At 36.9% G+C, this 23,148-nt stretch overlaps 1 protein-coding gene across 2 annotated transcripts in view; it reads right to left on the minus strand.

Moving 5' to 3' along the window:
- Positions 1 to 1,413: 1,413 nt before the first annotated feature.
- Positions 1,414 to 23,148, minus strand: part of RB195_015927 (uncharacterized protein) — a gene marked incomplete at both ends in the record, with an annotated part of 29,024 nt that continues 7,289 nt past the window's right edge. The window contains 12 exons of one of the 2 annotated variants that reach the window (XM_064206870.1): positions 1,414 to 1,522; positions 1,594 to 1,700; positions 1,815 to 1,934; positions 1,991 to 2,143; positions 3,780 to 3,903; positions 4,015 to 4,151; positions 5,676 to 5,807; positions 5,898 to 5,945; positions 6,132 to 6,212; positions 8,922 to 9,028; positions 17,297 to 17,372; positions 17,449 to 17,539. In XM_064206870.1, coding sequence (XP_064062750.1) covers positions 1,414 to 1,522; positions 1,594 to 1,700; positions 1,815 to 1,934; positions 1,991 to 2,143; positions 3,780 to 3,903; positions 4,015 to 4,151; positions 5,676 to 5,807; positions 5,898 to 5,945; positions 6,132 to 6,212; positions 8,922 to 9,028; positions 17,297 to 17,372; positions 17,449 to 17,539 — 1,285 coding nt within the window. Of the gene's footprint in view, positions 1,523 to 1,593; positions 1,701 to 1,814; positions 1,935 to 1,990; positions 2,144 to 3,779; positions 3,904 to 4,014; positions 4,152 to 5,675; positions 5,808 to 5,897; positions 5,946 to 6,131; positions 6,213 to 8,921; positions 9,029 to 17,296; positions 17,373 to 17,448; positions 17,540 to 23,148 lie in introns of those variants that run through there. The other variant, XM_064206869.1, reaches the window with a different exon arrangement.

The following is a 23,148-nucleotide window of genomic DNA, read 5'->3' on the forward strand; positions in this document are numbered from 1 at the left end:
TCGAATTGAATGAATGAATTGATTTTTTTTCAACGATCGAGTTATTTGTGGATTCATTTTGAAATTTCTATTTATTGCAGTGTGATTGATTTAACTATCAAAAAAGCATCTATTGAAATTTTCTAAAGAAGAATTTTTCAAAGGTGTTATAGCTCGCTGAACAAAATTACAATATGTGAAAAAAATCAAGAAATCTCAGTTTTTGAATAATTTCATTTTTTTCTGGGAAACAGAACAGTTGGACACAGATTTGAAAACAAGACAATTACTTATCATCGATTATTTTCACTATTTGTTAATTCTACACTGAAAAATGATTGTAATATTGATTTTGAATACGATCACGGCAGCTCAGAATAGAAATTTTCGAGGAAAGAACTCCTCCTTTTCTTTTTTTTCAAATAGAATTCACAAAGAATTTCCACATGTAACTTAGGGAGCAGGAAGAACAGATCATTTCCAGCTTTTTAACTTTTTTTTTAAAAAAAAAGGTCTTCCAAACTAGAGAAAATTAAAAAAATTAAAAACTAAAAAGGTAACAAAAATAGAATAAAAATAACACAAAGAAATAAAGTAAAAGTAATGAAAAGTAAAACAAAAATAAAATATACTAAATAGAAGTAACAAAATTAAAAGCGTTTATGAAATCAGTTTTATCAAAAGGAAAGCTTCACGGTACTTCACGGTACGGAAAAAATGCGTTCGGATTTTGAAAATTTCAAATCTAAATTTCAAAAATTTCCAAGCGTAGGCTTAATTGTATACAACCAAAACAATCCAAAGGGAACAATTATTATTGCTAACAGAAAAAAAAGTAAAAATAAAATACAAAATAGGAGGAACAGCAGTGTAGGAGGACTTCATGTCAATTATTTCGGTTTTTTTTTTGCTTTCAATCCCTCTTCTACTTAAGAATTCGTAGGATTAGCGGAAAACGAGGCAAAATCGTTCTCAAATTCATCGAAGAGTTCGGATTTGGAGCGTGACTCTCCCATCATGGGGTCGGGTCATTGACGAACCCGTGAAGAGACCATTCTTCTCTAATCTTCTTGGAGGAACTGTACAGAGGACCTTACTCAAATTTTGTGACGACAACCCATAGATGATATAGAAACTCGCTAATAACAGAGAAAAAAATTTATATTCTAAAAAAAAGTCGGGAATAGTAGCGCTATCGGAAAGGCACGGAAAATTACAATGTTTCATTGATTATTCATGGATAGCGTTAGCACAATCAAAATAAAGATCCTAGATTTCATGCAAAAATCACCGTATTCCAAATAGAAGCACAACATGTTGTAAGAAAAAGTTTAGCTCCCAAAAATACGTGAATGGAAGGTTTTTCATTTCTTACAAACAAATTTAATGTCACACATGAAACATCTCTCGATCCAAAATCCTTGAGCAGCGGCATCAGACTTGCGATTGAGCGGATTCCACTTGGAATGTGATGCCGAACGAGTCGAGATATGAGTAGATGTTTGTTTTTGCGAACGCAGACGCTGTAGTGAAGACTCCGCCACTGAAATCAGCACAAAAATAAGGATATGAAATAAGGATATGGAATAGCTTTGGCTCCATTTGATACCGTACCCATGTGGAAGACTGTGCGAGTCCCGAACAACCGATAGGGCAGCGGAGAGGGCACAAGCGCTTGTGGCCATGTAACCAGCATCCGGACCTTTGCAGCTAACAACCATCTGGAATAAGGAAACTCTTCAGAGATTCAGAACAAAGATAGTTGATTTCAAAAATGAAGTCCTGGAGTAAGCTTGCTTGCGATCAATCTGAGAACCAGGATCGATCTGACTCACTCTTTGATCAGGATTCCCCAGGTGCTGTTCAGTCATTGGTTTGTGATTCGCATATCCATAACCGAAGAACCAATAGATAAATCCTGCTTCCTTGATTTGTTGCTCAGTTGGGCCAGAAGCCTAAAAGAAGATCGTAGATCACATAAAAATTCTATGTTAAGTAAGTGAAATATTACTTTGAATATGTTGAAACTGCAGATGTCCGGATATTTCTGTAGTATTTTTCTGGTGAATTTGAACTGGGCGAGTAGAGCAAAAATGACGAGCCACGCTGCGAGCAGTACAGCCCACAAAAGAGAAGAAACGCGGAGATAAGTCTCGATGTGAACCTGAAAATAATGTAGTGCATTTGATCGAACTTTTTTAAGAAAAAAAAGAAAGAAAAGAAAGAAAAAAACTTAAATTGGGACTATAGTCTTCGTAATCTACAATCTCTTAAAGGCATCACCTCTCTTGAATCTGAGGTGGTACGTCTTTCAGGTAAAGTATTCTTATACGGGATCGTAGATTATGGAGAGAGGTCCGTCCATTACTTCCTAATTGTCGTAAAAAACGGCCCGGAAGATGCGGCGCGTGCACGAGGCTGGCGCGCTCCAGTCGAACTCCTTGTAGAAAATTGTGCGCCGGAAGGCTCGGAGCCGTATCTTCCGGGCCGTTCTTTACGGCAATTAGGAAGAAATGGTCGAAATCATCCTTCTCTCCATAATCTACGATCGCGCATAAGAATGCTCCACCTGAAATCCGTACCACCTCAGATTCGTGGGGCGATGTTTTTAAAAAAATGGAAGGGATTCATGCGAAAAACCTAAAGTACAGCACAGTACTGCACTCCTGTCTGGATTAATTAGTCCGAGACAAAGTCCAAGTTGAATCACTACCAGTTTAATGACAAAAGATAAAATGCTTACCGTTAATTAATCCTTTTGGAACACGTCATCGTTTAATTAAAATCATATTCTACATTCTGTTAATAAATTTCTCTGTTTTTATATGGGTGGAAAGAAAATTGGTCAACGTATGCAAGAGCCAGTTATTATTATTGTATTATAAATTGGTATTTTCATTTTCATCTGATTAATTCACTGTTAAATTATTATCTTTAATTCAAAATCGTTTTACGTTTATGACTGAGGGTGCAACGTAAACTGTTGAAACAGTAACTGCTGTGCCAAAGTTTATACGGGATCGGACCATCGCCTTCTTCGAGGAAGATTTTCTTTTACATTGGGAGGAAAAAAGCTGCAAAGTTCACTAAGCGAACTCCCGGAACAATGATCGACTGGGAGCTCTTCGCTTTGCTTCTCGGTTTTTGAGAAGATGCCGTTATGGACAACATAGATGCGATAGTCGGAGCTGGTGCTCTGACCCCCTTCACTTTTGGACGGTTGGCGAAAGGACCCCCTTCACTTGAGCTGCACCCCATCAGCTACACCCCCTTCACCTGAGGAGGGTCCAGCTTCTCCCTATCGCACCTATGATGGACAACATCGACGATGAATATGAACGGCTTGTAGAACATCTTCACGAATGTACGAGGAAAACGAAGAGTTTCAAAGCCCAAACTGTAGCTGTGGAAAAAAATCAACGTAGCAGTTCTTATCCTATCTAGCCGGTTTGGCACATGAATTTGTCGATCCAGAAAAGATGATAAAGGATTATTTGGATTGCGACAGTTTCAAACCAACGGGCTGTGCAGTCGCAACGGAACCTCTAACCACTGTACTACATCCGTACCTATTGAAGTCTTGAAAATATTGTTTCAGCACAGCTTCAGCACGGAAGTCGACGACATCCTACTAATTTATGTAGGGTTTTTCATTGAATAGTTTTCGAGAAATAAAGTTTATTTTGACCTTTTACTATGGAACGACTACGGAAGACGCGGACTTTCAATCCAACTGCATGGTTCCAATGCAAGCAAAGCGATCCCACATCCAATTCACCGAAAAAAAAATCGCTACTCACAGGTCTTTTCCCATTGTTGACAGCATCATAGTACTGCGATCGATTCACAATCGATTTGTCTGATCCCATAAATGGCAGCGCCCAACCGTCCAGCTCCTTTTCATGGATTTGCCATAAAGGCCCTCTGAAAAAAACCGCGAATGACAACAAAATTTCATTTTGTTACAAGAAAAAACATAGCGCAGACCACTATTACTGCACAGTAACAAAGAAACAGTAGAGGCGCAAATCGTACCTCTTCGGTGGTTTCACCGTTCCTTTCACAATTTTTTCAGGCATAATACTTCGTCGAATCCTCCCAAGACCATCGGATTTCATTCCACTGATCCCGAGGATCAAAGTCTGATATGTACCATCGTTGAGAGAGTAACCCTAAATTCTCACCAATCAAAATAAGATCAAATGAATATGACAAGCGCAATTACAATGATTGGCAGCAACATGTACTGTAAATTTACTGGTAATATATTAAAAATAAACAAGAAAATAATTCTTAGAAAATAATTGACCCTATCAAGGACTCATCCAGGCAGAAGCATACATACGATAGTCGGAGACGGTGCTCTGACCCCTCTCACTTTTGGACCGTTGGCGAAGGTAACCCCCTTCATTTTTGGACGGTTCACGAAGGCACCCCTTTTATTTTTTAACGCTTGTCAAAGAGAGGCTCACCATTTGAGCTGCACCACATGAGCTATGCCTATTTCACCTGAGGAGGGTCCGGCTCCACTCTATCGCACCTGTGAACAGAATATGATGTATTGATGTAACAAAAGTCTGGAAAACGAGTCCTCTCGCTACCGTAATTAGTCATGTTCATTCCAATTTACTGTGCATCCATATAACTGTCCATTTAAGCGTTAAGAAGCTGCTCAATCGAGACGTAACGTTTGCCGCGGGGCGTCTGGATTATGATTGGTAGGTTTTGTACGAGTTCTAGTTGAAATGATAGGCACGGATGTGCTTAAATTCAGCATACCATGGATCTGATGTGGTATGGGTTCCTCATGGAAAGCTTCTACACGGGAACGTAGATGGCAGAAAACCACGTGGTTCCGCTCATCTCTCCTTGATCGTCGTAAAAAAAACGGCGTGAGAATCACTTTAGTTCCTACGAAGTTCGTTAGAACACGCCTCTATGTACACGTTCCGTTCCCCTCAGCAGTCTATTGATTAGTTTAACTTGAATGGGCTGGTGAAGAGACCTTATTAATCCTCGAAGGTTTGCTCTCTGATGGGGCGCGTGCGCAAGGGTGGCGCGTTGCAATGCAAGCCGTCGTAAAAAAAAACAGCAGGCTTCCTGGCCGTTTTGTACAGCGACTACGAAGAAATAAGTGGAAGCATCTGGTTTTCCGCAATCTCTTACCCTGTACAGAAGTTTTCCATGGGAAATCCATACCACGTCAGATTCGTGCCTTCGAGGACGACACCTCCCAGCGATTGATCCCCGATTCGTTATCTTAAACGCTTTTGGCGCCGGGCACCAATCTTACAATGTCCCACTTCTATTATATTCTTCAAGCTCCGTCAATTTCTTTTTTCCACATCTAGTGCCACTGCAACGGGAAAAAAAATCCCCCGCGGTCACTTTTTTTCTGCTTCATACCACATTCACGACGTCTCCCCGATGGAGAAGTATTTATTTTTCAGCACCTAGATGAATACAAGATATAAAAGATCTACAGTATTTTTCTTCTACAGTAGTCCGTGCTAGCAGGCGTTTTGTACAATTACTGTCTTACTGTGGATTACTGTCTCTTGTTTTTTTTTTCGAAAGAAAAGTTTCCCCTCTATTTTATCCCCATAAACATTGCTTGAATAAAAAACATTGTTTACGTATGGAATTTTAGGGGAAAAAGAGAGAGAAAGAAAAAAAAAGAATGAAAAAAAAATCACCGATGGACCGGTAGTCATCTGCACAAAACTTTCGACATGATTAAGATCACCGTCGAATTTCTCCTTCAGGAAGTTCACTCCCATATCACATGGAATTGAGTCCCATCCACATGCTCCAACCACATACACTCCCTATAGCAAGAATAAAATTCTCAATGGCGATGAGTCAATGTAAACCAATTTTTTTTCTCTTGTCGTATTAAAATTCCTATTCGTACCAACCTTTTCCTTTGCTTTCTCACCGTACAACATCTGCATTTGCTCGAGGAACTAAAGTAGAAAAAACATAAAAATTAGAAAAAAGTAGCTTTTTGACCCACAACGTATGGATTACTCTTGAATTAATGGATAGACTAATGAATGGATGAAGCAGCAAATGAATAATCCGCCGATCCAAACTTTTAATCCACTCCACATTTTTAACTTCATGAATTCCTTTTTAAAAAAAATGCTTACCGCAGGTTCTCCGGAAATATCCACATGGCTGGCGCCATTCTCAACGGCTGCCTTCACAACTGCTTCACCGTAAAGACGATACTAAAGAAAGATAAAGAATTAAGTATAAAATGGCAAAATCTTTGGAGTTGTTCAATCGCCTTGGGAGCTGCCGAAGGGAATGATCGACTGTAAAAGAAATGCATTCGAAAATTCAATGGCAAAGACAGAGAACATAAATACAAATATAAATAATAACAGAGTTTCTGCAAAGCTGCTCCACAAAATCGGATTTTTGACCAAATTTTGTTTATTTGACAACAAATGTAAGCATAAAACTTCGTTTTATATTTTACAGGCAGCCGAATGTTTTGGTTTTATCTATATTTATTTTTTATTTATTTTTTTTTGAGATAGGTCAAGCTAAGCTTTCCTCCTCCTCCTTCTCCTCTATCAATCACTGTGGGATCGTAAAGTATATTTATTTTGCGTCGTTTTAAATCCCAGTTACTTTTTTCTCCACAGATCAACCTTCCTGTTGTTTTAAATTTTGAAAAAAAAAATCCTTTAAAGGCAGCTTATCACGAAATTGCTGATGTTGGCATCTCTCCACGAATAGATAACGGAAAGGGTGCGGTTAATGAGCATGACCCCTAACCTATAGCAATCCAGAAGAAGCTGTGTGATACGGCTTTATGTGATTCCGTCTCTCCAACGATGCAACTTATTACGGACAATAAAACAACGGCGATCCGCAACACGTCCACGATTCTGCGGGTGGGGCAGCTTCTGCCGCTTAATTCATATCTAGGATATGTTATAATTATATGTTTATTTTAGTTGTATTGCAGACGCTGGAGGACGCAAAGATACCCGTATTTTATTGCGTAATAAGTTGCATCGTTGTGTAGACGGATCACACAAAGCTGCTTCATCAATCTTTTCGGATTAAAGCGTGAGGGTAGAGTGCACAATGTTAATCAATCCCTATGGGAATGCGGCGTTACGCGTAAAATACGTAAAAAAAAATATGATATTATTCTTTAGTTCTGTGCACAATAGAAATAAAAATCTGCAGTAATTTCAGATTTTCTTCCAGTTGTCAGCTGCAGAACAGCAATCAACAAACAGATAAGCACCACTGCTGCAACTTCTTCGGATATTTTTTTTCTTCAAAATCAGTTTCCACGTATCCTTATCATTTTGAGAGTGCAGTGTTACGAAACGAAAGCGTAAACGGAAGAAACAAAGTGCACGACGTTGATCAATCCCTATGGGGCCGACATCCATCGCAACTATGGTAGAAAATATGAAATTAGAGCATAAAAACCGCGCTCTTTCGATTGATACCGTATCTAGATCTTGCTTCCATAAAATCTGGGATATTTCTAGTTGCTGCTTAACTGTACATAGTCACTAAGTATTGCCCATTTTTGACTGTTGTTCGATCTACCGGGCGGGCCGTGAGGTCCCTATAGAAAACCCTTGTGACTCATAGTTGTGGTACGTGGTGGTCTTTGCGTAACCAGATTTAGTAAATGAGGTAAGCGCTAACTGATGTGTTGCTATTTAGTTTGCCTATCGTTTGAATGCTTTCTGTAGGGTGATGAAGCGCTTGAGAGGATAAATCACTAATGGCTTTGATTTTTCCAGGCTCTGACGAAGGCGATAATGCCGAAACGTTAGCCGTTGGTTAATAAAGACGATCAATACCAATCTTGGCTACAGCTCAAGGAAATCAATTAAAAACTGTAGTCACTAAGTTTGAAAGTCTGAGAAATCCCAGATGTCGACAGCTTTTGTTTTATGAAATCATATGAAGAAGCCACTAACAATTTTATCTAAAACTCCCAATACTTATCTGCGAGAATATGGGGGAAATAAAACGCTTACGATCACACCACTTTGAAAATACCGTCCGTTTTTTTTTCGGATTGGCCAATAAAGAAACTCCTCGACTTCAAATCAGAATCGTTTGAGGTTTCTAGGCAAGTGTGTGCAGCCTTACAACGATTTGCGAGGCGAGCCGATCTCTCAAGTCGGCTTTTTTAATGTCCCAGGCACGTTCGATGCTAATTTATCGACTAGGGAGAGATAAAATTCTTGGTTGGCGCTTGGTAGGCACTGAACCATCGATCGATCGTGTACTCATAGCTGGACCTCTTACCGACTACACTACATCAGTACCCGTAACGAAACGGAAAATATTAAGTTATTATATTAATTTTTTTTTCAATCGACTTCAAACGATTCTGAATTGACGTGGAACACGTAGGAGCACTTTCGTAGGTGTTGAAAAACACATCAGATAATCTTTTCCAAATTGTAGTGAGAGCCCACACCGTGAACTACTCGTCACTAAAACCCACGAATCTGAGCTACGGCAGCCAGGTGGATTTTCGTATGCGGGATAGTAGATTATGGAGAGGTGGCAATTCCTTCCATTTTTTCCTAACCCCAAAAAATCCTGAAAATGATGTGCGTGAACGGGCGCTAGAATCGAACTCGTTTTCAAAATAGCGTGCTGGAGCTCGAAGCCGTATCTTCCGGGCCGTTTTCACTTCAAAAATCATGGAGAATCACCCTTCTCTCTATAATCTACGATCCCGTATACGAATACTCCACCTGAAATCCGTATCACCTCAGATTCGTGGGGTGATACCTTTAATTCGTGGAAGTATGACAAAATAATCGATATCCTGACACGCTGCCCCTGAGAGTTCAAGGATCCGAAACACCTCGGCAGTTCGAATTTCATTCGCTACATTTCTTATTCTATTCGTTTTCCGCTGCAACAAATACGATGCTCACCGGTCCGACGGCATTCACAATAACCTTCGCTCGCCTAGCCATATCGGCCAAAGAATGCTCGTCCGCTGAGTCCGCAATGATTATCGGCGTCGATACGATATCTTTACCTGGAAATGCGGTGCATCTAATTGGGAATCATGTGATTTCCTGTGTATCTATAGAAGCTTTGCAAGGATTCTCGGAAGGATACTGGCTATTTTTTCATTCACACTTAGAAAGTGTGGGCAATAAATGACATCATTTTTGTAGGTGTTTCTACCATAAACAAGGTCATAGATGGTCATATTTGATACAAAATTTCATTATAACATAAATAAATTTACTATTGACTTAAGCGTCTTGAAAAATTCTTAAAAATATTTTTTTAAAAACTGCTGGTGTTAGAGTTTTTAAAAAAAATTCGATAAAGAACAAGTGCAGTAACAATCTGAAATTTTCCCGTTTATTCTAATTCCTGTTTTTCCCGCCTTTTCTAATTTCTAATAATTCTAAGAACTTTTTATATGATAGATTGGGTAATATTTTTGATATAACTTCACAGAAATTATCCATGAAATTTTCATCACGTTCTCTTTCGCTTCCCTTCCGTTCTCAACGAAAAAAAGTTCAAAAAAAGTTGCAAAGTCTATATCATATATCAGAAAATCTGATACGAATGCGCCCAAAAATCCCGGAAATTCATCCGAAAGTGAATTAGGGAAGCACGTAGATTTGTGGACGAAAAAATTCTAGGAAACTGCAATTTTTCTTTATACGGTAGGTCCCTCGTTTCGTCGTTACGCGCCTCTGACTGAACGAACTGCTGGCCTTTGGTTATGAAAACGGCATGGCCTTCGACCGGCCGATGTGAATTTACATGACAACGAGCAAAGAGCGAAATGACGAGCTTTACGTGGTGAAAGTGGCCTCCGCCTGAACGCAGTCGTATGACGTTGATGAGAGCATAAAATTGGAATTTGTGGTCACGAAACGAACGGAAATCCATTTGCATTTTAGAGCATATGACAAAAAAAAACGGGAAATTGTCCAATTAGTTCATCTTACTTATTATTAGCTACTAGTAGTAGTATATTTATTATTAATTTATTAGCACTATATTTATTATTAGTTCCTCTTTTTTCGCCAAAATTGAAATTAATCCAATGAAAAAACAGAAAAAAAAGAATCGTAAACAAAAATGATCCCTGTTTCTTCCGTTCTTTTCAGTCTTTTCTAAATATTTTCTCCTTGCCACATCATTTTTGGGACCATTCCTCCACGGCCACAGAACATAATAAGTAAATAAATAAATAAATAAATAAATAAATCCTCAATAAATTAGAATGAAAAATAAGAGCAAATAAAAAAAATAGACGACGAGGGTAGCGAAACTATGAATGAATCGAAGCGATACGTTCACCTTTAACGCTTATAACAATTATTACTTCAGTGATGGTAACATTTGTCGATATAGATCGATATTTTTTTAAAAACCCTTGCGCAGAGGGAGCTAAAAACTGCAAAAACTTAATTGCTAAAAAACTTCAAAAAGTTTTATTCATTTCTAGTAGTTTTCAGTATTTCTGGCATTTTTTTTAATTCTCAATAAGATAAAAATTAGTTTTATGTAAATGGTGCACACATAGCTACAACAGAAATCTTATGGGAATCACTTTCTGTTTAAATGATCAAGGAATGCGTATATTTCCATTTATTGATTGAACTGACGAATGAATGAGTGAATGAATAATCGAATGAATGCGCGAAATAACAACTAATCAATCAACAACGACGAAATCAATTATTTGGCTTACATAACTAAAAATGCAACAGGAAAATCCAACCAATAACCAATGTTAAAATTTAAATAATAGTTTCATTTTTACTTCCTTCAAAAAAAAAAGACATAAGCGTAAGCATTCTCAAACGAAACTTTTCATAGTACGTTTTCGCTGCCCTCCTACTAGATTTTCATCAGTTTTAATTTTAATTTTTGGTTTTCCTACGAAAACTGTTCCTGAAAACACTTTCTGCGAACGATTTTAATTTGTAGTTTGGAAAATATTTGTTTGAAGCCGTTAAAATCTTCAGGAATAATTTAAGCCCCGTTTGTGCTGTTGTTTACTATTATTATTACTATTATTACTACTATGACTATTATTATTATTATTATTTTTATCATTATTGGTGATATAAATTTTCTCTTGTAAGGAATGTTGTTTGACGTAAAGAAAAGAAAATTAGGGATATTTATCACAGGGAACCCTTTATTTCTTAATTTCTTCCCAATTTAATTCCTTAGCCTTGTTTTAATTTTTGATTTAGCGATAATTTTCCCATAAGAATTAAAAATTTTCGCTAACCTCACCTTGGCGATCCTGCGCTATGCGGGGATGGTATTTTATGCAAAAATTTGTAGGTTGTTATTTATTTTTTAATTTTTTTTCAGTGTGTAAAATGTACACATAACTCAAAGTTGATCAAAGTTAAAGGTAATCGATTCTATTGGTGGAGCGCACGCTAATCGATATTTTGTCGATCTCCCGTGTCTTGGAAATTTGGCAATCGTGACTCGTATCTCTGGAAGTCGGAAGATTAAAATTTTCTTGAGATTTTTTTGCTCTAACGAATTTTGTGCACTCTAGCGAGAAATGATCCTTCGGCTTCACAATTTCTCATGGATAATTCCGTAAATTTCAGATATTTCTGATTCCATGAAAGTATTTTTTCTTTTTTTTTCTTGGTGCACCATTAGTGTATGTGAACAAATAAACAAATAAACTTTAATTCACCACCACACATTCACACCTCCAGTCGAGTCTTCATTTTTCCACAGCATCCCCAACTACGGAAACCAACATTGAGGACATTACCGTACATGGAGAAAAAAAAGCGGTTTTCTGAACGATTTATCAACGGACACCGCAACAAATCATCCGTTAACGATCGTGTGTCCGCGACGATGAAACGTTTTTTTTTTTCGCAGAGAAAACTCGTTACGACCTAATAGTTTTTGTTCCTAAGTAAACTGAATCTCATCAGTTAAGAGAAAAACATTAATAAACATTGACAACGACCCGTTAATGTCTCAGCGGTTCCTCCTTTTTCTTCCAGAATGTCAAGAAGAATTAGCGTTAAATTTTTTCCCAATTTCTCTTGCCGAAACGTATTTGATTGGTGCGCGAGGTTTTTCCGTCGCTAAAGAAATCTTTATTTATAGTTTTATCTTTGCAAAATTTTTCAGCCGGGCAAGAAAAAAGAACGAATTGAATTTGCACAGAATTTGTTGCGAAATTACCATTGGACGGGAATTTGTAGCGACAATGTATGTCCTATATGCACTAAAAAAAGTAGCAGAATATCACCCGAAAGTTGTGGGGACTAGTTTTCGCCATAGTGACCGCTTTTTATAACATTCATATCTTAAGTTGATAAAAAATTTTGAATCTCCTCTGAGAAATTTATCAGAAAGGATGCAAAATACTGCAGTAATAATGCAATAAATTACTCATTCATATGTGTTAGTATGGCTGGTGAAGCTCAGTCGGTAAAAGGTTTGGTTGCAACTGGACGATCGATTGATGGTTCGAAACCGCCCCGGAGCCACCCAGTCCTTTCATCACTCCGGGGTCGATAATTCGTGCCAGGTTTGTCCGGAAAAATAAAAACGGTGTCTTGGGACGTTGGCTCGCCCACGCAAGTCAAAGTAAGACTGCAGACATTTCCATAGAAACCTCAATTGATTCTGAGTTGAAGTCGAGGATTCTTTACTGGTGAGATCGGACGGAATGGTGTGTTTTCAACGTGATGGGACCCCTCAAACCCCCTCAAATTTATATCCCTCAAATCCTCGCAGATAAGTATTAGGACTTTCAGATAAGATTGTTAGTGGCTTCTACGTATGCTCTAAAACAAAAACCTTTGACATCTGGGATTTCCTAGTCTTTCAAACTGAGTGAATAGAGTTCAGCAGCATCCAGAACGATTTCAAATTTCACGGAACTAAAGTCTGGATACGGTACCAATCGAAAGAGCATGGTTATTGTGCTGTATTTTCGCATTTTCTACCTTAGCCGCGTTGAATATCAGACCCATAGGGATTGATCAACGTCCTGCATTTTGTTCCTTACGATAACGTTCCATTCACGACACTGCACTATCAAAATGATAAGGATGCGTGGAAACTGATTCCAGGAAAAAACAGACATCTGGAGAAGCTCTAGAAGTTGTGTTTATCTGTATTCTGACTGCTGTTCTGCAGCTGCAAGCTAAAAGAAACTCTGCAATTACTGTAGATTTAATTTTCTCGTACATACACATTCGACAAATGATATCTTGCTTTTTGCTTAGTTGACTGCCTGCAAAAATGCAAAGAACGAACAATTCTCGTCTCGATTACAGTTTACTGAAATGATTGAGCGACCGTTTAGTGGATGAGCAAGAAAATTTCCCAGCAAAAAGAAAAAAGTGAAGAAATTTGGTGGAATGATCAAGGCTTTTACCGTTTATTATTTGAGAAATGGTCACGTTCAACAAGAAAAGCGAGATCTACTCTTTTTCCCTGATTATTTATAGGTTCTAGTTATATATGTCAAATGATAAATATTTCGGCTGCATTTTTACAGGTGATTGGTCAGAAATTGAATTTTATATGCCTGCGGGTACGGTAATACCGGTATTCACTGCTGTCCAATAAAGACCATGAAATTTCATAGAACAGCCAATGCTCCTAACTGAAACCAACAATCGAACGGCTAAATTTATAAAGAATACTTATTGGAACAAAAAATCCGCGTTCCCAATCGTTTAATTTAACTCGCTAATTTTTTTCCGCAGGAAGAAATTACGATAAAATTACTTAAAAAAAAGATTTCTTAGTTGAGAATCGCATCCACATTTTCTTCCTTTTCTTCAAATGAATAAACGATTTAGTTCCCTTGGATAATTCTGGCCTCATATACGTCATGTAAAAAAAGAGTAGGTCTCACTTTTCTTGTTGATCGTGATCATTTCTCAAATAATAAATAATAAATGATAACAGCCTTGAGCATTCCACCAAATTTCTTCACTTTTTTTCTTTTCGCTGGGAAATTTTCTTGCTCTTCCACTAAAGAATCGCTTAATCATTTCAGTAAACAGTAATCGAGACGAGAATTGTTCGTTCTTTGCACTTTTACAGGCGCTCAAGTAAGCAAAACGTATGATATCAACGTAATTATAGCTCGCAGAACTTTAGAAGCGTTTTGGATAAATGCAAAAGGTCCAAAAATGAATAGAAAGAAAGAGTGCTTAGCCGTGACCAACGAGCTGGCTCTGTATCAAGACCTTTGCGGGTTTGATCTACAGGGTCATATGCGGGTCGCATCCTAATTAGTAGCAGCGGAGCGATTGCACCACGCGGATATCCGCTAACATCACGGCAACGCGGCTACTGAGGTAGGCACAACGATTTGTGCTTTTTTGGTTTTTGTTTCCAGGTGTGATATCCTAGGGAATGATGACTTGTTCTGGATGAGGCATTTGAAAGGATATATTACAAATGTTCTTACTTTCCAGGCTCTGACGAAGGCGACAACGCCGAAACGTTAGCCGTAATAAAATTTGTTAACAATCTTGGCTGTTGCTTAAATTCGACTATCAACAAGTTGCAATCTCTATGTCAAGATTCAAGGAAAGTCGAACTTTCGCACTTCCGTATGATATCATTTATCGAATTTGTATTTGCGTGGAAATCAAATCTGCAGTAATTGCAGAGTTTCTTTTAGCTTGCAGCTGCAGAACAGCAGTCAGAATACAGACAAACACCACTTCTAGAGCTTCTTCAGATGTTTGTTTTTTTCCTGGAATCAGTTTCCACGCATCCTCATCATTTTGATAGTGCAGTGTCGTGAATGGAACGTTATCGTAAGGAACAAAATGCAGGACGTTGATCAATCCCTATGGGTCCGATATTCAACGTGGCTAAGGCAGAAAATACGAAAATACAGCACGAAAACCATGCTCTTTCGATTGGTACCGTATCCAGACTTTAGTCCCGTGAAATTTGAAGTCGTTCTGCTGCTGAACTACACTCACTTGGTGTAAAGCTCTAGGAAATCCCAGATATCGAACGCTTTTGTTTTAGATCATATTTAGAAGTCGCTAACAATGTCACCTGAAACTCCTAATGCTTCTCTGCGAGAATTTGAGGAAAATAAAACGTTTACGGTCACATCACGTTGAAAACACACCATCCCGTCCGATCTCATCAGTAAAGAATCCTCGACTTCAATTGAGAATCACTTGAGGTTTCTGTGGAAATGTCTACAGCCTTACTTTGACTTGCGTGGGCGAGAAATGGTACCAAGACACTGTTTTTTTTATTCTCCCAGTCAAATTTGGTACCATTTATCGACTCCGGATCGGTTTCGAACCATCGATTGATCGTGCACTCGTAACAACACTACCGCCTACATTACATCTGTACCCGTAATGAAACGGAAAATATTAAGTTAATATAATAATTTTTTTTCCAATCGAAGGCTATGAATAACTAAACGAGGACTAACCCCTCACATTTAGAGATGACAACAGACTTGATGTTTTCGATAGCGTGACCTCCAGCGGATTATTTTTTTCACAATTTTCCAGCATTTTTTTTCATTACTAGCCATTTCGCTCACGGTTGCGTCGCGCATTAATATGTGACTATTTCTGCGAATAACGCCGAGTACCCACAGTTGTTTTTAGTCACAAATCTTCTAAAATAGGCAGTTACGGTTTAAAAAAAATAAGCAGTAAAATCCGTTCATTATTCATTATTTCTATTTTTTTTTCTTGAAAAACTCCAACATTTCAATTCTGTGTGACATCAGGTGTGTAACTTTGTATTCTCCTCAAAATGCTAACGAATAAAGGAGAAACTAGTCTTGGTACAGACAACAAAACATATATTTTCCCATCTTCCCCTTTCTCATTCTCTGAATGATCAATAGTGAGGGAAGTGCAAAAAAAATCGCAACCGACAGCTCATCGTCACGGTTCAAACAGGTTTTCTTCTACACTTCTATTTCTTTAATTTAAAAATCAAAAATTTCAAAAATTTTAATATAAAATTACTGGTTAAAGACAAAAAAGGACCTTCTAATTAATCTGATTTTACTCCTAATTTTGTCCTCTATTTTTTCTATTTTATCTATCTATTTTTTTTAATTTTACGAGGGCTATAAGTTGTTATTTGCGCTTCAAACTTCTCCGTCATATTCATACATATAGGAGGGGTATGATCCATAGAACATTTTCTTCCTTTTTTTCTCGTGACCTTCCTGTGCATACTAAAAATTTCTGGATACCGGATACGTGTAATACTGGATTAATTTTACTACCATCTAGCATTGAAGGGCCCATCGGAAAGTATCACTACCCGCATGAGGGTGAAGGAAGAATTAGTATAGCTACAGATGAGATCTGGCAAAAAAAAACTCCTCCTCATCGCGGATTTCCCCCCCCCCCCAAAAAAAAATGACCTCAAATTGATCTATCGGTGATCATAGGACGTTAATCAATCGCATCCATTCCTTTGATTATTTGGAGATCAACGATCTTACACTCACAGTACAGTCAGATGTTGTTGGTATTAGGTTACAGTATGTACAGTTTCAAGTGTTCAGCATCTGTCTACAAATCCACGAAATATGATCATAGAAACAGAAAAACGACCGTAGAAATTCCCTTCCAGAAACGTGATACGTAATGATCGATCGATTGCCATTACAATGGAAACGCTCAGGGAACGATAAGGAGAAGGACGAAACTACGAATTTTATAAAGGTACAGTTTAAAGGATGACTTACTCGGGATTGTTTACCTTCGGATCTTTGCAAATCCAGAAAACTAAACAATAATTTTCATTTTCCCCCTCCCCCTTTTTCTTCTGTACCGAGAAAAAAATCTCTTTAACACGGTTTTTCTATCACAACGTCGACTCTTTCCGATCAATTTCACAAACGAAACCACTTTTTCATCGAAAGAAAATAATTTTTTAGGAATTACTAACTTTCACTTTATTATTAAAATTGCTTAATTATTAATTAGTTTAAAGCTTTTAAAGATTTAAAGCTAAATAATAAATTAAAATAAAATAGGCAACCATATGAGAATTGGCTTCAACAAGTAAACAGGAAAAATCGATTGTTTCGGTAAAATAAGCAACATTCGGGTAGTTACGTTCTTCACGGAAAAAAAATCCTCTCAACTTTTATTTACGCACGAAATCCACGCGTTCCAAGTCGGAGACTCATGCAATTTCATGCAATTACACTAAAAGATACCGTACGAGCGAGAAAAAGTCGCCCTAGTTTTCCAGAACCAATTCTTCCAAGAACCTATCGTTTCAAACACGTAACAGGTTTGCCTACCAGTTTTTTTCGACACCTCGTCCAAAACCTTTTGTAGTTTCGCCTGATTCCTGCCGGCGACGGCGAAGTTCAAACCCTAAATCACTACATATACGTTACTTGAACACAAATTGCAATTTTCCAGAAAATTCCTGCACCCTACCCATACGGACCTCATAATATTTTGATGTAACAAGTCTTTCCACAATATAAGCACCAGTGAAACCGGATGCACCATAAATCACCAAGTCGAAGCGAGACATCCTGGAAATGGAGGAAAAACATGAAATACAGAGAACACCTACGTAATCCTAACGTTATGTAACGTTTCGTAACAGCACAGCAACCGGAATGAGGGAAGAAAATAAGAATTTCGAGGAACACACGAGAGAACCAGTATGACTAAGCAACGGACGCGGCGATCGATAAGGAAAGGGTCACCACGGACATCCGAACCAACGGAATTTTCAAGGATTTGATGCATCACGATTCCAGAGAAAGAAGAAAATATGAAAAGGTCTGGGATTTAAGCATCGTCACAGTGTTATAGTATTACTTACGGGAAGCTATTTTAACAGCTGCCTGAAATGTGCCCAAATTTTCTGGAATTGACCCCCCGTTGACCACCGACCGACCGACCATAACTAACTGATTAGTAATCAATTTTATATAAATAGCCGGGGAAGAAAGAGATGGTGAAAAATGTGTCATATCTAGTGACAATAATCCATGAAACGTACAAATATCCATAAAATTATGAAAGTTTCTTCACCGACTCGTCGTGAAAAGGCTGTAAAGATAAGAACACGATTGCAGAAACTGACGTACTGCACTGTTGACCTTATGATAAACAGAAGTGCAGCGAAAAGCCCGAAGAAAAACATCAGCGCAAGCAGCAGCTATCGGTTTTCCAGCCATTTCCAGAAAATTTAAGGATTACGAAACAGTTGTTGTTGTTTTCGGACAATTGTTATTTGGATTCTCTTCAACGGGGGAAAAAACCGGTTCACCCGGCTGAATCAATAACTCCTTGGATTTTTTAAAGGACAAGTACTGCTGGAAAAAATGGAAACAGGAGAATGATGATAGAAAACAGGATAATTATGACAGAAAATCTGGAATAACATAAAAGTAAACGACATAAGTATAAAGGTGGGGGAGGGAGTTATCTAGTTCTCCTCTTTTTTCCGAGGAAAATCCGGCTGAGTCAGCACGGAACAGAACGAAAGAAGACCGAAAATATGTATTTGTGTATGTATTGATCGTCTTGTTTTTCCGTAACAATTGTCCGAGATTTTTAGCTGCTAATGGAAATTTATTTTGGAGGAGCTGATCCAGGAAATTAGAAGAAAAATCCATGAAATGAAAAATCACACATACTCAGAAGAATTTGAAAAGAGATGTGAAAACTTTTTTCGAGATTTTTATCGCAATACCTAAGACATACGTTCTGCTTACTGTCTGCTACGTAGTTACCTAAGAGAAGAATTTTTATCCAAATCCAAGAAAATCCAAGTGAGAGGAGCGAGAGGCTGGAAAAGTTGCCATAACGCAAGCAAGCAAGCAGCGTAACGAAAGCATATTTGAATATAAGTGCCTTATTTGCCTTTGAGTAGCATTTTCAAGCTTTAATCCCGCCAATTTCCCGGGATTCCACATTTTCCGACGGATCCTACGGATTAATCTGCCGGAAAACGACTTTAGGACACAAGTTAGTGCCGGTGACGTAGACATAAGTGAACCTTGACGATCCCATTAGGGATCACTTGTGAATTTCAGCGCATTTCTCTCTAAGACTTGCTTACATCTTCCGGAATTAAATAATAATGTGAGGATTATTGTCCGCCAATGATTATATGCGCATTCCCTGAAGAAACAAGTGCAAATCGATCGAAAAAAGAACACAGTTTCGAACTGAGTGCTACGCTGGAATAATTTCTGGAATCGCCTTCTCTCCTCATCACGCTAGCAGTACATCACGTTCGATCCACAAAAAAATGCGTATATTGATCTTTGTTACGTTGTAAACTGAGTTAGCTGATTTTATTAACGCTAACGTTTCGAAATGGCGGATCGTTTCACTCCCAGCCAGGAAACATTACGGATCGCCACTCCTCTACTACTCGAGAAAAATCACCCTTAAAATCAAAGAAAATCAATAAAATCAAAAAACCTATTCATTTACTACTATGTATAGATTTTCATATTCGATGAAGGGCAGCAGAAAAAAAGAAAATAACCAGTTACGGTTACGATATTAATTAAAGTTTCTATATTTTCTACTTCTTATCTTAGTAATATTTTATTACATTTATATTTTTTCATTTCTATTGATTACGCCGCTTAATTTATTTTTTCTTTGATTTTTTCTCATAAAAATGCTCTGTCACAAAAAAAAACTGTCGAAGAGCAATTTTTACCTGACCGACTCTTAAGAACGGTAGGATTTTAGCGGCGTGTAGGATTTTGAGCAGGGAGACAGGTTTCCGAGCTACCTTAATTATTTAGATATTCATTAAAGCATTGGAATCCGTGGGAGGAATTTATGTAATGTTAAAACTACAAGTTTAGCAAAATATTCAGCGAGATAACCAGATGAGTCGTTTCAAATATTGTTTTTTTTTTTGCACTTGATTCCAATTCCGATTTTCCTACCATTCAAATGACAGAAAATTTTACATGATCTTGGATTTTTCTTTCAAATTTCTTATCTTTCTATCTTTTTTAATTCTAGTAAATCTTGTGATTCCTGAATTTAATTTTAAATAATAATAACAAATATAACAGAATATAATATAATATGAATATAATATTAATACATTTTAATATAAATAAATATAATAATAAAAATAAATAACTCTTTCACTTCTAATTTATGTTTCTTTTTAGACTCCTACTAATAAAAAAATTTTAAAATAATTACCGTTTTGAGATAAAACAAAGTACTGTTTGATTAAGATTTTCAACGAGATATAAATAAATATAATAATAAAAATAAATATCTCTTCTCACTTCTAATTTATGTTTCTTTTTAAAATCTAATAAAAAAAATTTCAAGATAATTACCTTTAGAACTAAAAAAAGTACTGTTTGATTTTCAACGACGTATAAATAAATATAATAATAAAAAATATCTCTTTCACTTTTAATTTGTTTCTTTTGGAACTCTAATGAAAAAATTAAAATAATTACCCTTTAGACCTAAAAAAATGCTGTTTGGTTACGATTTTCAGTCCCCGTCTATGTTATTCGATGGCTCAACGTAGGAGCTTCCTTTGTGCATGTCATTATGACGAATGTCATCGTTTACACGCAAATTCCTAGGATTATTCACGGCGACGACGACGTCGACAACGACAACCGCGGCGACTCTTCGCTCCGCTTCACTTCACTGCTATACACATCAGCTGTTCTATGGTCAGCTGGCTGGCAGTAAGCCTTGAAGGATATCGCGCTGACGTCAAATCCATCGATGCTGAGTGAGAAAAACTCACTGAAACGAAATTCACTCAACGAAATGGAAACTAAATGACTCGAATGGATAGAGGATTAATTAAATCAATCAATACACCTTAATTACTCAGATACTTTATAATCTTACGTCTTACACTTATATAATTGTTTATATTCTATTTATAATTTTTTATTTTATTTTATTCTATTTTAATTTTTTTATTTTTTATTCATTTCATTTCATTTATTTTACGTTATTTTATTTATTTTTATTTATTTATTTTTATATGTTTATATATCTTTTCTACTTTTTCTCTGATCTTTTCCTGACTTGCTAGGAGTAAAGAGAAAAAAAAGGTAAGTAAAGAAAAGTAAAAGATCACGATTTTTTTAGGTGAGTATAGTGATAATATGCGGATAATCCTACAAAAATAGAAAAAAAATCATGGTATTCGAGCTGTAATTTGAAAAAACTGCCTTTATTTTAATGTACGAAGGACCAGAAACGTTATAATGGGACCTTGTTTTGGAAACGATGGTCACAGAATTACTTATCAACGTGGAAAGAAAACAACCAAATCTCTTGATTTCTCACAAAACCCGAAAAAATACAATCTATGAAATTTGATATACGATATACATTTGCATATTTCCACTTCTATTCATTTCCTCTTCAATTTCCTCCCATCAGCAGTATTTTAAGAAGAAAAAAAAACTCCAAAATCTTGATTTAAGTGGAATAAATAATAAAAAAAATAAATGATAAACGGTTAACCAACGCACTGATATCGAAAACCCTAAAACAATATTCCAATTTTACAGGACCGCTGCAAAAAAAAATGGTTTTGACCTAGGTTCTCAAAAGTACATAACTGCTTACATTTTGTTTACATTTATCATATATTTGTATATTTTTCAAAGCTTTTCTCTCATTTTTTTCCATTAGCTATGACCGAAGAGACTAATAAGATCCGGACTTTTCTTGGAGTGATCGGCTCGTTTTCTTATAGTAAAAGATAAAAGGTAAAGTATATTTTAGTTTCCTACAGAGCAATCAGAAATCTTCCATTGTAAATTAAATTTTATATGATTGATGCATTAGCGTATATTTACCTTATATTTATTTATTGTAATATTTATTGATTGCAACATTTTTTATTATTATATTATTATCATATTTTATATAATGCCTCGCCATAGTATCGACTCGACCACTTTTTTCCACCATTGAAAGATCGAGAAAAAGTTGGCGATTCCATAAACCCCTCGATATTTCTCAACTAGGACCAGGAAAACGTTACATCTACACCGTGTGTGTATGTATGTGTACAGTTCCGCTGTTTCCGTGGACGACGACGACGACGACGACGACAAGATTCTCTCAAAGAGAGAAGCAAAGAATGGGAGAGACGGCGCCTTTTTCTCCGCTGTTTGCACATCGTCGTCGGCCCCAATCGGGCCCTTTCTTTTTGCGCGAACGTCGACGATTGCGAGTCGACTGCGCAGTGCGCGCACGGAACCGCGTTAGGAATCGTGGCGGCGGTCGTCGGCTGCGCCTCCGTCACCGCCGCACGCATCACGTCGTCGTGATTTATGTATGTGTGTGTGTGTGGTGGTCGCCGTCGTAAGCTTCAAAGACGTGCCGACGCGTCGGACGAGTCGGACGCTTTACTGCTGTAAGTGCTTTGAGCGCTGCGCTAACGACGCTGACGGCGGTAAACATCAACCAAAATTAGGTACACACTGGTGGTGTACATATACGATTAGATTACGTCTAATCCATGATGAAAAAAATAATAAACATGGAATCGATTTGTTTACTTTGTCTATTAGAATGTAAACAAGTAAAGTTTTGTGAGATATCACCTAATGGCTACTGATATGAACAGGTTTTAGCATCACTGAGTAAAAATATATAGTAATACGTGTTTATTTGTTTACTAAATAATAAAATATGTATTTTATTCCTTTTTTTCACAAAACTACATCCAAAATCGTACTTCCAGAATCCGTGTAGTAGTATTTTAACTGAAAAGGACATCTATAATACATATAAACCTAATTATCACAGATATTCTTATAAAATTCTTATAATAACATTATTTATAATTATAATTATATTGTTATTTATTTTGAGGTCATTGCCAATTATTCTTTATTTACTTGTTATTTATTGATTCGTTGTTATATTTTCATTATCTTCGTATTATATTATCCACTATATTATATCATTATATATTATTGCATGTTATAATTACTTTACTACATGTATTTTTGCATATTATTATTTTTACTGTATAAATTAGATGTACCCAATTAAGTATAATTAAAATTTTGCATGAACTTCAATTAGTGAAACAAAGTGCGTTTTGCAGCTATGTAATAGCTGTATGCACTCAAAGGAAAAAAAGGTAAATCCA

The sequence above is a fragment of the Necator americanus genome, chromosome V (assembly GCF_031761385.1).
Source record: "Necator americanus strain Aroian chromosome V, whole genome shotgun sequence".
In the NCBI taxonomy this organism is placed as follows: Eukaryota; Metazoa; Nematoda; class Chromadorea; order Rhabditida; family Ancylostomatidae; genus Necator; species Necator americanus.